The 13,569-nt window shown below is 45.4% G+C and overlaps 1 protein-coding gene across 11 annotated transcripts in view; it reads right to left on the bottom strand.

Moving 5' to 3' along the window:
• Window positions 1–5,207: 5,207 nt before the first annotated feature.
• RASSF7 (Ras association domain family member 7) overlaps window positions 5,208–13,569 on the bottom strand; it is a 230,501-nt gene continuing 222,139 nt past the window's right edge. For 10 of the 11 annotated variants that reach the window (XM_085644827.1, XM_085644820.1, XM_085644818.1 and 7 more), the window contains 2 exons: window positions 11,950–12,057; window positions 5,208–8,415 (listed from right to left, as the gene is read on the bottom strand). In XM_085644827.1, coding sequence (XP_085500953.1) covers window positions 8,384–8,415; window positions 11,950–12,057 — 140 coding nt within the window. In that variant the 3' untranslated portion in view covers window positions 5,208–8,383. Of the gene's footprint in view, window positions 12,058–13,569 lie in introns of all 11 variants that reach the window. The other variant, XM_085644825.1, reaches the window with a different exon arrangement.

The following is a 13,569-nucleotide window of genomic DNA, read 5'->3' as shown; positions in this document are numbered from 1 at the left end:
GCCCTCCTTTCCAGCCATTTGTACCCCAACCCCCTAGAAGCACCACATACCCACTTCAGAGCTATCTCATTTTCACGTACGGACAGGGACTGGCCACACTAGAACCAGCTGCACTAAGAGGATCAGTTTTTCCTTGCTTCTTATTATTAAGGCTCCCAGTTGTCGGTTTTACAGATAAATACAGACAAAACAATGTGTTTCCTGTCTGTATTTATTTTTAAAAGCGGAAAATACACAAAATTGTGCTTCTTGTTACTGACTCACCACTCTGTCCTTCATGAATTCCAGGCCAAGCTAGGCAGATATACAGCATGGGGAGTTGAAAAAACAGGATGGTAATTCCTTATATATAGGCATATGATAGCCTATATTGTATACAATGCTAATATTTACATGTGGGTGTAGTGTAAATAAATACCATAAAACTGGGAACCCTATTCTACAATTAAGACTGTCCTATTGTATCTGGTTACTGAAGGTACCTGGCTCTACTGGAATGGTATGAAAAATGTTGCCTTGGTTGACCTTGCATGCACACAAACCATGAAATCAGAGCATTAGACTTGCATGCTAGGTCGACGCCGGCTCTCTGGGTGTGCCTAACATGCACACAGCCACTTACAGGCAGAGACATACTGGCCATCTTGCACCAAGACCCACATTTTTCTATCATCCAGCTACACAGGAAGTGATATCACTGGCTTTCCCATCATCCATCTGCACATGAAGTAACATCACTCCTGTCCCCTCCCAGGACCTACATAATGGCTGCCGCAGTGGATGAGCCACTGGTGCGCCAAAGGCACACTCCTCTGCGCCCAACAGAAACCAGTGCCAGAAGCCCTGGTTGTTCTCATTCCTGCTGCTACCATGCTGCGACCCTCTTAGCCCTCAACCCCAGCAGCTGTGCCCCACACTGCTGCCTGACTGCACTACAACACTGAGGAAGCGATGCAAATTTTCATGCACTTACCCACACCAAACACTTGCTGGACTGGCAGCACACAACACCCCAAGTTCACACAGTCCTGCAACCACCCACACAATGCTCCACGCTGGCAACATGCTCCTAAACACCTGCTCCCTCACTAAACATGCCACAGATCTGGGACCTACTGCACAACAATGAATCTGACCAACCTTTCCTCCAAGAAACTTGGATAAACTCTGCATCAGCACCTGTCATCATCACAGCAGTCATCCCTGGCTACAAGAGTGACAGGCAAGGCAGAATTCACTAGCCCGGAGGTGGAACTGTAATCATCCACAAGAACACCATCAGCTGCACACATCTACATACATGTCATCCGCCAACATGGAATAACTGTTGTTCAACCTCAACATCACATCCAACTTCACCTTATGTGGCTTCATCTATCAAAGGGACCGAGCTCCAACTTCACTAACACCATCACAGACTTGGGCGTACCACTCTCCCTTGAAGCTAGCAATTGCAACCTACTCAGAGAACTGAACTTCTAACTTTAAGACTATGCCTACCGCAATGTAAGAGCACTCCTTGAAGACCATGGAAGCCTGGGCCTCGCACAATGAGTAAAGTGACCTACCCACATCACCGTACACCACCTCAACCATATTTTCACCAACTCCAGCACTATCCGAATCGACCAGCCCACACAAGTTCCATTAACGGATCAAGCCCATGTCAAGTTCAGCATTCCCAGCCCGCCAAAATTGGAACAGCATCACTGACAAGAATGGAACACTGCTCTCAACACCCACAGACCTGAACGCAGCAACAGCATCCCTATAGGCATCACAAATTTCAGCAACAGGATCACCAATGCAGCAACTCACAAACCCAAAACACAACAATACAAGATCCAGACCCTCAGGCCAGTCGAAACATGGAGAAACTCAGACTAATGGAATGCCATAGCAAACAGCTGGAGTGCAAATATAAAATGCGCCAGGACAATGCAAAGAGGATGATGTTCAAATCTGCCCGGAGATGCCCTCACCAAATATTCAGAGTACCAAACACTCCACTCTGGTTGACAACATCGATGCCAACACCAACAGAAGAAAAGAAATCTTCACCATTGTAAAAGATTTCACCTCATCATTGGCCTCCTCAATTCTTCAACAAAATGACTGCCATTTACAGCAACTTCAGTATGCAACCGGACCGGACAGATTTCGCCACACGCCTCCCGAGCTTATCCAAAGAACCAATGCTAAGAACATAGCCCTATCATCACCCCAGAAGAAACTGCTACCACACTCAAGTCCCAGAACTCGGGCCGCTTTAGACCTGCGCCCTTATCAAGCCTTCTCTGGAGGATTGCAATCACTCAGCACTGTGCTCACATCCATTCTAAATGCATCCATCTTTTTCGCAACCTTCCCAATGCCTGGAAACATGCAGCTGTCCTCCCATTCCTGAAGAAATCCTCTGCAGACCCTTCAATGTTAATTAAATACAGACCTATCTCCTAGATACCATTCCCGGCGATGGTCTTAGAGAAAATCAAGAGACCCCTCAATGAAAACCTAAACGACCACTGACTCATTGACAACTCAGTCTGCTTTCTGACCCAATCACAGCATGGAAACTACACTCATTGCTGACATGGATGGCATCTGAATAGCTCTGGATAGAGTAGACAAGGATACCCTCATCCTTCGACACCTCTCTACAGCATTTGACACCCAATCCTCATTCAACGCCTACACAACATATGGAATCCAAGAACACGCACACCAATGGATCTGTTCCTTCCTGACTGGAGGGACCCAGCTCAGACACCTGCAACCTCATCTGCGGAGATTTGCAAGGATCCTTCCTGAGCCCGACCCTCTTCAGTGCATACATGATCCCTCTAGCCAGCATAATTCACTCACAAAATCAACGTCCTCTCCTACGCCAATGACATGCAGTTCATTCTATGCCTCATGGACAAGATCCCCTCCCCGAGTACCTGGATCATGGCCAGTGCCTGTATGACAAACTGCCCACTGAATAAAGACCAACTGATTAAAGCTGAATATCGACAACTGAAATCATGATCTTTGGGAGGAGCTCATAACTGTGGGAATCCATCTGGTGGCCACGGAGCTAGGATGGGCACACAGGTATGCCAAGAACCTCTGGATAATTCTTAACAGCAAGCTCAACATGACCACCCACGCCAATGCCATCACTGCATCATGCTGCCATACCCTAAAGATGCTGAGGAAGATTTTCTAATGGCTCCTAATCAGCACCTGGAAAACCTTCATCCATGCCCTGGTCACAAGCAAGCTGAACCACAAGAACACCCCCTATGCCGGGATCGGAAAAAAAAAACTTACCAGAAGGCTGAAGACCATTCAGAACTTGGCAGCCAGAATCATTCTCAACCGTCCACGCCGCACGCACATCACACCACACCCGAAGGAACTCCACTGGCTCCGTATTCACAAACTAACACAATTCAAACTCCTCACCCATACTTTTAAGGCACCACATAACGCTGGCCCAGCATACCTAAACAATTGCATCTTCTTTCACAAACCGCCCGCACATCCCCGCTGGTCCAGGCTCCTACTTGCACAAATCCCACATACATGCAAAACCAGATATGGCGGTCCAGCCTTCTATATTGCTCCTTAAGCATGAAACCACCTGCCTCTACATACAAGATCTGCCTCCTCACTACTTGAATTCTGCAAGAAGCTTTAGACCAGTCTTTGAGTAGGCCTACTAGGCCCTAGGTGTGCCTAGACCCACACCTACTCTGCATCAGGACGCCCGTCTAGGTGATAGTGCGTTCTCCAAATCTGCATAACTGAACACCTACTGTATCACTTCTTGGCCTGAACATGGTGCTAGGAGTCTTGCACCAGGGCTCACCTTGCACCCTTAAGTGGGTCACTTCCTCGTGGGACTGACCGGGATGTTGGATATCTTGCACTAGGGCAGGCACCCTCTACCAGTCAACTTCCTCTCAGGCCTAAGAGGGGTACAGAAGCCTATGTGCTCCATGTTGTTAAGTGGCATGCCAATTGTTGCTGCATGGGTATTCTAGTGGCAGGTGCTACAGCAGAGGAAAGGTACGGAGTGTAGAGGCTCTGGGGAGGGGGAATTGAGGAGTTGGGAGGGGGTAGCTTCTCCAGTCTGATGAAAACAAAAAAAAATAAAACTGGATTAAATAATTTAGGCAGTGTGTAGCCCACCATTTTTAAGGGGTGTTGCCACAGTAGTGATGCGAGACGCATTGAGTTGCAAAAACAAGGGGCAGAAATAAAAAACTAGAGCCCAGATGTTCCAACCCCTTAGAGAGGCTCCCATCTCAGATGGCATATCAATAAATAACCTCAATTAAAAAAAACACAAATGAAAGTAAAAATAAACTGCTTGCACGTCCTAAGAAGATGGCTTTTACCAGTGGAGACAGGCACTTCCAGGGGCCCTTAAAAGCATGGAACCTGGGGCATTCTCCCCTCCTCCCCCCCCATCCCCCAACTACCCTGACCCCCCCCCCCCCAATGGCAAATGAATCACCATTGGGGTACAGGAGTCAAGTATTCTCTCCATTTGAGGGTGTAGGGTGACTTCCAATACTCTCCTTGTCAATGTCCACTGCAAGCTTGTTTCTACCCACAGAAGCAGGTTTGGGACAGATGAACAGACTGAATAATGCAGTCTGTGCCCCAAGCCACCGCACAATACTTGTCCCTGTGCCTCAAACAGTATCAGCTCGAAAGGGCACAGGGAGAGGGCTTAAGGAGCAATGTGACGTAAGGAGGTTGGTGGACAAGTATGTTGTGAGGGGCTACGTATACTGCAGACTATAGCCGGTCTCGTTTCCAAGGCCCCCACAATTAAATTACTCAACCAGTTTGCGCTATAGGAAAGTGTGCTGCTAATAGTATGCTCTTGTTAGCTTCATACACTTTACTAAGGCCTCGCTGCACAATTCTGTGATATTTTAAGTGCTTTACTCTAGTTTCGTTTCTTATACAAATCACAGCACTTCAAGTTCATGATTGGGAGATCTAAGTTTCAAGTGGCACTTGTTAGTCTCCACCCGAATTCAAGCTCAAAAGTCTCAAAATCTGTCCAACGCCTGCAGACTTGAGCTGCGTCTTCATGTGCGCGCACTCACTCAGCACTGGTGTCACTCACACACCCTTGCGCGGGATTTTGCTCTCCCTGGGTTTGCAATGGTGGCGCTGAAAATAAATCTTGGAGAACCACATAGTGTGAGATCATAGAAAACTTTATTATGTTTAGTACATTTCATAGATACATTGATTATACTCATAACCATGACATCCCTTTCTCATTCGGAGAATAACAGAACAGCCATGAAACCACAGGGGTCGTCGCGTGTACTTGAGCTGGAAAGTGGCTCCCCAATAGTTTCACAGCACTGCACAAGAAAAGGGGTCTGTCCCCAACTAAAACATGCTAAATACTTTTGTACGTTGAGTGGTGGAAAGGACTCATTCCATGCCCCGCTGTCAGTGGAGGCAATGAGGTGTGCTCTGGGGGACGTCGTGTGGCAAGGGTGAGACGCTCTGGCAGAGGGCGATGTCCTGCTAAGCACAGAGACTGTCTGAAAAAGAACTGGGGGATGTCTCGCGCATCTGAGAGGCACGAGCTTGCCTTTGGTTACTGAGCTGCTCGTGAGGAGCAGCACACGCATCAGCAAAGGATACATCAATTAGAACGGTTCGCATTAACATACGAGATTGCACGGTGCAGACATACGACACAGTATTGCATATTGTGCCAAACACAGAATTGCACGGAGAAACTGCAGCTTAATTCTAAATGTAGTGCACAGCTGTGGCATATTTATCACATGCTTGCAGTGAAAATAATTGAAGGTGACTAGTGAATAATCAGGGACTTCGATGCTCAAGGGGGCACTTCATTACTGGCCAGCACTGGTCCCAAGTGAAGCATGCTAGAGTCTCTGCAGCCACGGAATGTTTTTTTCCAGTCGCCCAAGGAGGACCTTATTGGCAGAGTCGAGGCTTGACATTGTAACGCAGATCTACTGCTGGTGCGGCCGTGTGGGGAAAGCGGCGTTAGGGTAAATGGAAGCAGGTGGCTTGTGACTGTGGGGATGGCGAGACATGTCTGTAGACAAACACCAACCAAAAACAGACACACACCAACCAAGCACAAGCATGGATGCCAGAGCCCTGGACAGACATTACCAATGGTCATTCCCCAATACTGATTTGAAAACATTAAAAAAAAAGTGGCCATGTCTTTGTTTACATCACGCTCTTAAACTTTATGTGTCATTAAAAGTATTGTGAGGAGAACGTGCTGGTAACAAGAAATAAAGACTAGCTAATTACACGACCCTATGACGTTTGGAAATGACGGCATGACATTACAGATGGACGTTCTTACACCAAGGAACGCAAATGTTTTTTTTGCTCAGACAATGTTCTTTAACGAACATGAATGTATTTCTTACATCTTACAAAACGAAACTTTATACAAAACTGCGATTGTACACAAGACTGAGGTAAACGAGCAGCTGCCAAGGAATGACTGTAGCAAATGCACACGCACCCTGAGGAACCAGTGTTTCCTGTTACTACATAATAAATATATATCCCCTCTTACTTACCGCTCACGGAAAAACATACCGTAGAGAATACATGCCTGAAAATGAATGTCAGTGATGTGACAAAGTGCAGCAATAAACCTCATCACCCTAACAGTCTGAAAGAATACACGCACTGATCGCCAGTGTGCTGTGAATGAGTTCCCACAGATGCGCCTGGGAGGCTTACCAACTTAACTGAGGCAAGATTGGACAGCTGGAGTTCCTAAAGTAAGAACAGTTTGTGCAAGTCCTTGCAGAAGAACCCAGGAGAGAAGAGTATGACATTTCAAGGCTTGCACAGGTGTGTGAGCACAGCACCTGCCAGGGGCTAGAAGAGAACCAGTCAGTACCAAGGGCATTGGTACCAACAGTCCCGGCGCAGAATGGCGACAACAGGTATTGGTCCAGACTGCAGAAGGGCTGAGAAGAGAACAAACTAATTGGTACGGCCAGCCCTGGGCGGACATGGTGAAGAAGGAAGTAAGCCCAGAGCTTGGGTGGTGGTGATTGGCCATTGGGACCGACCGCCATGCAGCAGCAGATTTACCATGCGCATTATCACAGACTGCCAAGGAACTGCATGGTGAAAAATGGCACTGGCATCCACTTTAGACACTGCACTGTGACCAAGGTATTGATACTGAAAATCTGTGTGGGGGGAGGGGGAGCGGTTTGGGCTACTGTGATCAAGAAGACTGGAGGGCGAGCAACAGAAGGGAGCAGAGTGGGACAGAGCTGTAAATAATGAAATGAAGCGGACTGAAAAAGAATGTGCCCAAAGCAGGGAAAAGAAAACGGTACTAAAACAAAGTAGAGTGTGCAGAAGAAATGCAGGGGATGAATACAAGGAAACCGAAGAAAGAAGGGAACGCAGAGCACAAGGAGAGTTGAGTGACAAAAAGAAGATAAGTGTAGAAGGAAGAAGGGTACAAGGGAAGATGAGAAATAGGTACACAGGGAGGAGCTATGGCTATCATGAGGAGGCTTGAAAGTGATGTATAAATATATTACATGAAATATTACACAATAGAGCATGGATTGATTTGTTTTAATACTGCAGCATTCCCACTTAGTTATATTAATATCATGAAAATGTTTCCCTGAACATCCCCACGCTCAAGAGGTACTTCACAGGAACAGTTGCTCCAGAGCAGCCGCAGTTCAGGGATTTTAAACACGCTGTCTGATCTTCACAACAGAGAGCAACAAAATAAATTCTGGCATGGGCGCTGCCATCCTTCACAACACAGGCATCCATGGCCCATCTTCTCAAGTTGGTCCGGCCAACGTCCTTAGCGAAGGCCAGGACTAGACCAGTCTAAAACTCCTGCAGCCACTCATCCCAGGCCAGTCCTTCATGCAGTCCACCTTGAAGTGCTGGGCTCTGAAGGGGATGGATCCCCACACTGTGCAGCATTCCTGAAATGCCGCAACCTCACTGTCCTACTCATGGTGCAGCAGCATTCACAGAAGCACAGACAACAGCAAGAGCAGGACCGGCCATCAACAGTCACAAATGTCCAAAGCCAGACTGTGCTGCAGACCAACCACGGGCCATGCTGGGCCAAACAAAGCATTTCTTCTCCGCATGGATTTCGGGCACTGAAGCAGATGCCTGGATTCACCAAAGTGACTAACAGGAGAGCAGCACCATTGGTAAAAAGTTTTGTCTTGTGAAAAATGGTAACCACTCAATTGTGCGGTAAAAAGTTATTAAAAATCAAGGTAATAAAACATATGGTATTAAAAAGTGGTTTATTTCATATAATAAAAAGTACATAAAGTCCTTCATTTGTTGGTCTTTTTTATCTCCAGGTGCTCTGTTTTGTAGAGAGTACTGTAAAACATACAATAAAAAGTAACTAGACGGCTCCCTCAGATAACAGTTACAAAATTCATAGACAGAGAAGGTGTTAAAAGCATACATTTAAACTATGCAACATCTAAATGGAGAAAACACTGATTTTTAACGCAAAAAGAATAGTGAAAAAAGTACATAGGAGGTAAAGAAAAGAAGAACTGGCTAGGAGGGAAACTGGGAGATTGGACTGGCTAGAGACAACAGAGGGCGCTAGAGCAGGTGAGTTTACAGTTCAGATTTGCATCTGAAATGTAACTAGGCCTCCCCATGTCACCCTTACTCGCCAGGAACTCACCACGTTTCTCTTCAATCCTTGGACTGATATGCCAGTTCAAATACAACAGCAAGCATAAGCAAGTGACTGAAGGTATGCTGGAAATCCCGCCTCCAGAGACAAGTACAGAGCAGACATCACATGGATGTCAGACAAACACAAGCAAGAAGCCCTACACCAAAGCAGCATTTTCTAGAGGCATGCAGGGCTTGTAAATGTGTGAATAAAGTGAACATTTGAATTTCACTATCCCAAATAACCTACCTAAAGTTACCCTATTTCATCACGCATGTCAATGTGACATATACAATTGCTCATAGTAACACTTTATGACAAAAATGATGCTCCCAGAAAAGAGCTGTCCAATGAGTTGAGCCCTTGTGGTAACACAACCTTAAGAATCCGTTAAGAATGTGGTGGACCGGTGGCTAGGAGTACAAAAAAGCCACAAAGAAGCAGAGAGCAAATCACCTCTCTTTAGCAAGGGAACGGATTTTCAGTTGTAGGCTGCAGTATCCAGATCTTCCATGAACAACCAGCTCTGTTTTTTAGCATGTGATTTTCATTACAAATACCACCTGCCAAACAAAACAAAGAAGAAAAAAAAAAAATCTATCCACAAATCCAGCGTGCCTTGATAAAGCAACGTTAAGGAGAAGAAACAAGTGTGTGTAGAGAAAATTGTGGCAACATAAAATTGGACCCATTGTGTATTAACTCTACATTTCATGTGCACCAGGATTGGGAGCAGTCTACAAATCTTTCAAGCAGGTGGACTGATGACCACCGTTGTTGCATGAGCGAGCCAGAGTAAATGAATCTCGATTTACTCCGCCAATACCTTTGGAAGTGAGCATAAACTCCTACGTTTGACCCACTTATTTTTTTGTCTTGCGAGTACCACCGGTGGTAAACCACCTACTTCATTCCACCAGCTGCCCTGGTGTCCGTCTCTGTATCCATATAGGCCACAAGGGTTTGCAATTCCTTACAAACCCTGGCAGATTGCTACTGTTTGTAAAGTAGTGATAACGCTCATGGGGCTCTACGGATATACTGGGGCGAGAACGCAGAGGCTGAACTAACTGCAGATCAAGTTGCGTAAATATAACTCTATATATATATATATTTGTCCTTTTAGACACATACTGTTTACAAGATATAAATCTTCAACGCTGGTAAATTCTTGAAACTGGAGGGAAAGCGTCATAGCAGGGCAACGTGTATCTAGTTTAACAGACAAACAGTTGTGCTGTCCACCAAAGTTCTGCATTTTTTACAAAGGATGGCCATTGCTTGAGTAAGTCTCATCAGAAAAAAACGCAAGTTGAACCAAAAATTCCGAGCCTACAAATCGTTTCCTGAGCAACAGTAAAGGTTGGCCATCTTGCACTTTTCCAGTTTAAGCCTCACATCTGGGAGGTGGAGGAAATGCATCCTTCTCGCAAACATCAGACCGACTTTGTCCATCACAGAAAAGACTTGGGCTTGCAGTGATTGTGCAGGGTTATTGGTTAAAGGGGGTGCAATGCTGCACATGCCATTTGACTTCAAATGGCAACTCATAGGCAGGATTGGGCGGGGGGTTACTACTACAAAGAATAGCTATAATAGTGCGACGGAGCAGTCAATATTTCAAACAGGGGATGCTCCATAATTTTTATGGCTAACACTGAACTTTATGCAAAACAAACATTTTTGGTGGACAGGGAGCCCTTCCAAGAATCAGGGGTTGAAGAGTGAGGCAGTGGTATCTCTAGATGGCACTAAAGACAGAGGTAACTTTTACATATTCTAAATTACTTTCAGATTTAAAAAAAACACAAATATTTGTACATATTTAAAATAATTACACTGATTTGTAGCTAGGTAATTTTACAAACATCTCATTACAGCTCCCTCCACTGAGAGCTGGAAGCTGGGATTACACATGTATGTAATACATGTCATAGTCTCCTGCAGTAATACATTCCGTGAATAGCAGGAACAACGCTTCCCGGAGAAGGGCAGGGTGGACAAGTCTGTCGTCAACATTGCCTTTCTGTTCTTCTGCTCTGAAATTCATAGAGGCGGCAACCAGGCCACCTTGATACAAACAGTGCCAATTATCATGACTGCCAAAGTCAAACCATCCGCAAACGGGGCTTCCATGGCATGCGGACATATACTGGATTACAGTCCCTCCAAACTGTGAAGTCGCCAGTATGTCTAAAAGAGAACTTCCTTGATTCTTTTATCCAACAGTGAAGTGAAACTGAAAAACTGCAGTCTCTCTATTGGACAGTTCCCTCATCTGTTTCTCAAAAGGAAACATGGGGTGTCCGGTATGACCATAGCAGCGGCTCAGCTACCATAATTTAAGAGCGGTCACGGAGCTACCTGTAGACACTTCCAATTACTAGCAGTAATGGACCAGAAGGAATTGGTGTCAAAGCTACTATTAAGGTTCCAATTTCTTCTACTAAACTCTTAAGTGATAGGAAATGTCCTTGTATACACGGTGCATAGCCAGCAGATTGAGCCTTCTCAGCACACAACTGCCGGCAACTCTGTTTATTAATGGAGAATGAGGACACAAATCTACTTTAATAAACAGATCAGACACAGGAAAATGAACCATGGGAATAGTTTACATTTTGAACACTCTAAAAAGCGTAAATTCCAACACGGTAAAATGATACCAGGCAAGGTCTTGAGATTTTCGGATGAAGGTCTAAGTCATGCACACAGCACTGCAAGGGCAGTTTGGTTTTGAGGTCAATAGACACACATTCTAGCATCCACCTTTCTTCACGTTTCATAAATAAGAAGTGGCAGATTCTTCTGCAAGTGTGGCACCAGAAATGTTTTCAATTTGAGAAATGTGACAATCCTCAGCATCTATACAGACTTCAGTGAACCGGCCTGCAGCTCACTCAATTGGGGTCTTGGTTTAACATGAGCCCAGTTTTGTTTGAAATTGATGGACTCATCACTCTTTGCGCTGCTATGAAGCCACTGCTGCCATCTCAGAGCATCAATCTGTCGCAGAAATAAAATATGTAAAAGTCTTGAAAAGAGCCATAGAGAAAGGAGAGAACCAACAATGACAGGCCAAGAGTTCAAGCAGCCTCCTCCTCATGCAGGCCAAAGCTGCCACCGTCAATAGTGCAAGAGTTTGTTTTTGCAGAGTTGCTGGAATAGATGAGCATTGCAAAAGCAAGCAGGCAGGCACAAGCTGATTCACACATACACACCCTCTGGGTTTAGGCTGGACACAAGTGGGTTCTGAAGGTTTCGGGGATTGCCGAGGAACTGCTTGGCGGTTGGCCGGGGAGGAGAGTCCATGGTGGAGTAAAGCGTACCTGTTGATGAGAAAGACCAAGCATAGTTAATGCTCTGTTTGCTCAGGTATCTCAATTTCAACAACAGTATCAAAATAGAGCCATAGACATAAGCAGGAGAGAAGTTTGCTTACTACATAACATCTCCCAATTCAGTCGAAGGACCATCAAAGCTGAGGATTACATTTTGTTTAGTAAATGCCAACAACTCAATGAAAGGCAAAACAACTTGAAGATATGACATTCATTTTGCAAAACCAAAAACATCTTTCTCTTAATGGCAAGGCACTTCGGATGAGAGTTATCTTTTACTTCGGGGTGAATTATAGACGCATTGTCAACAACAGCTGGTTACTGAGAGCCCTTTAAAGGTCACATATGATGCAGAACATGGCTGATGGACTCAAGTTGCAACTCTGATAACATGGTACCATTTGGCTCAGCTCTGAAGAACCTTTACTAACCACCATCTTAAGCATGCATCAGAATTAAACTTCTAGGCACAACCAAATAGTTGCTCAAAACAGGGAATCAAGCTACCTTTAATTCAAGATTTCTAGACATATTCCAACGTCCGGTTCGTACTTGGTTATGGCCATAAAAATCAAAGGCTCATTTGCCAGAACCTCACACTGCGGGGATTTTGAAAGTTCCTAATGTTCTTCTAGATCCAGTTTACATTTTGACTCTGGGGGCGTTGCCATTCCCTGCTGGTGGCAGGAAATTACTCCTGCCAAATGCCCTTTCCCTGCCAACCTCCAAGGGTCAGGGGGTCTACCTCCTCATTTCAGGTTAATACGTGGTTTCTCCTGCAACTTTGGAAAGAAGCAGAGACTAGCCTCAGCTACATGGCAAGTTCTTCCTGCAGGCAGACAATTCAATGTGGGAGGAGAAGACCGGCTTCTTGCGACTGAAATATCTGATAGATCTGCATAGTGACGCCATGCTCCATGACATCGACCTAGAAAATATAACTGACCAGCAGTCCATCAAATGAGGCAATCCTACATGGGGAAAATGTGGTGTTTCTACCAAATGGGGGTACTCCTACAATGACTGCTATGCTATTTTACAATCGAAATGTGAGACCCTCACACAGTTGACAGTCTCCTTTGTCCCAATAAGAATGTGGAGTCACAGCGCAAACTGCTTAAGGAATTAGGAAGCTGCAGCCTGTTTTTAGGTCTTGTCTTTTAAGTACACACCTTGGGCTTCAAGCAGTGAAATGTTACAACTGGCCAGAGAGGGTTCCACAACTTTTGCTGGCCCCCTGAATGTGCCACTCACCCATGACAAGTTTGGGCTTCCCCACTGTAGCATTTCAAGGGGAGAGTCAGAAACCCACATATGTCAAAAGAAATGCGTTTTACTCCCTCACCTTTTCTGATATCAAAAGCTCTCAACAGCCTGGGTTAAATTATTGTACACCATTTCCAAGTTGCTCCCGGCCCCCTATCCATTTCATCGCCCAAATCAGATTATAAAGAGCCAAAAAACTCTGCCGGCTTACCCCAATATTTGGGTTAGCTATAC

The sequence above is a fragment of the Triturus cristatus genome, chromosome 3_1 (assembly GCF_964204655.1).
Source record: "Triturus cristatus chromosome 3_1, aTriCri1.1, whole genome shotgun sequence".
NCBI classification, from domain to species: domain Eukaryota; kingdom Metazoa; phylum Chordata; class Amphibia; order Caudata; family Salamandridae; genus Triturus; species Triturus cristatus.
The sequence above is the reverse complement of the archived record's forward strand: the minus strand, read 5'-3'. Positions and strand labels throughout refer to the sequence as shown.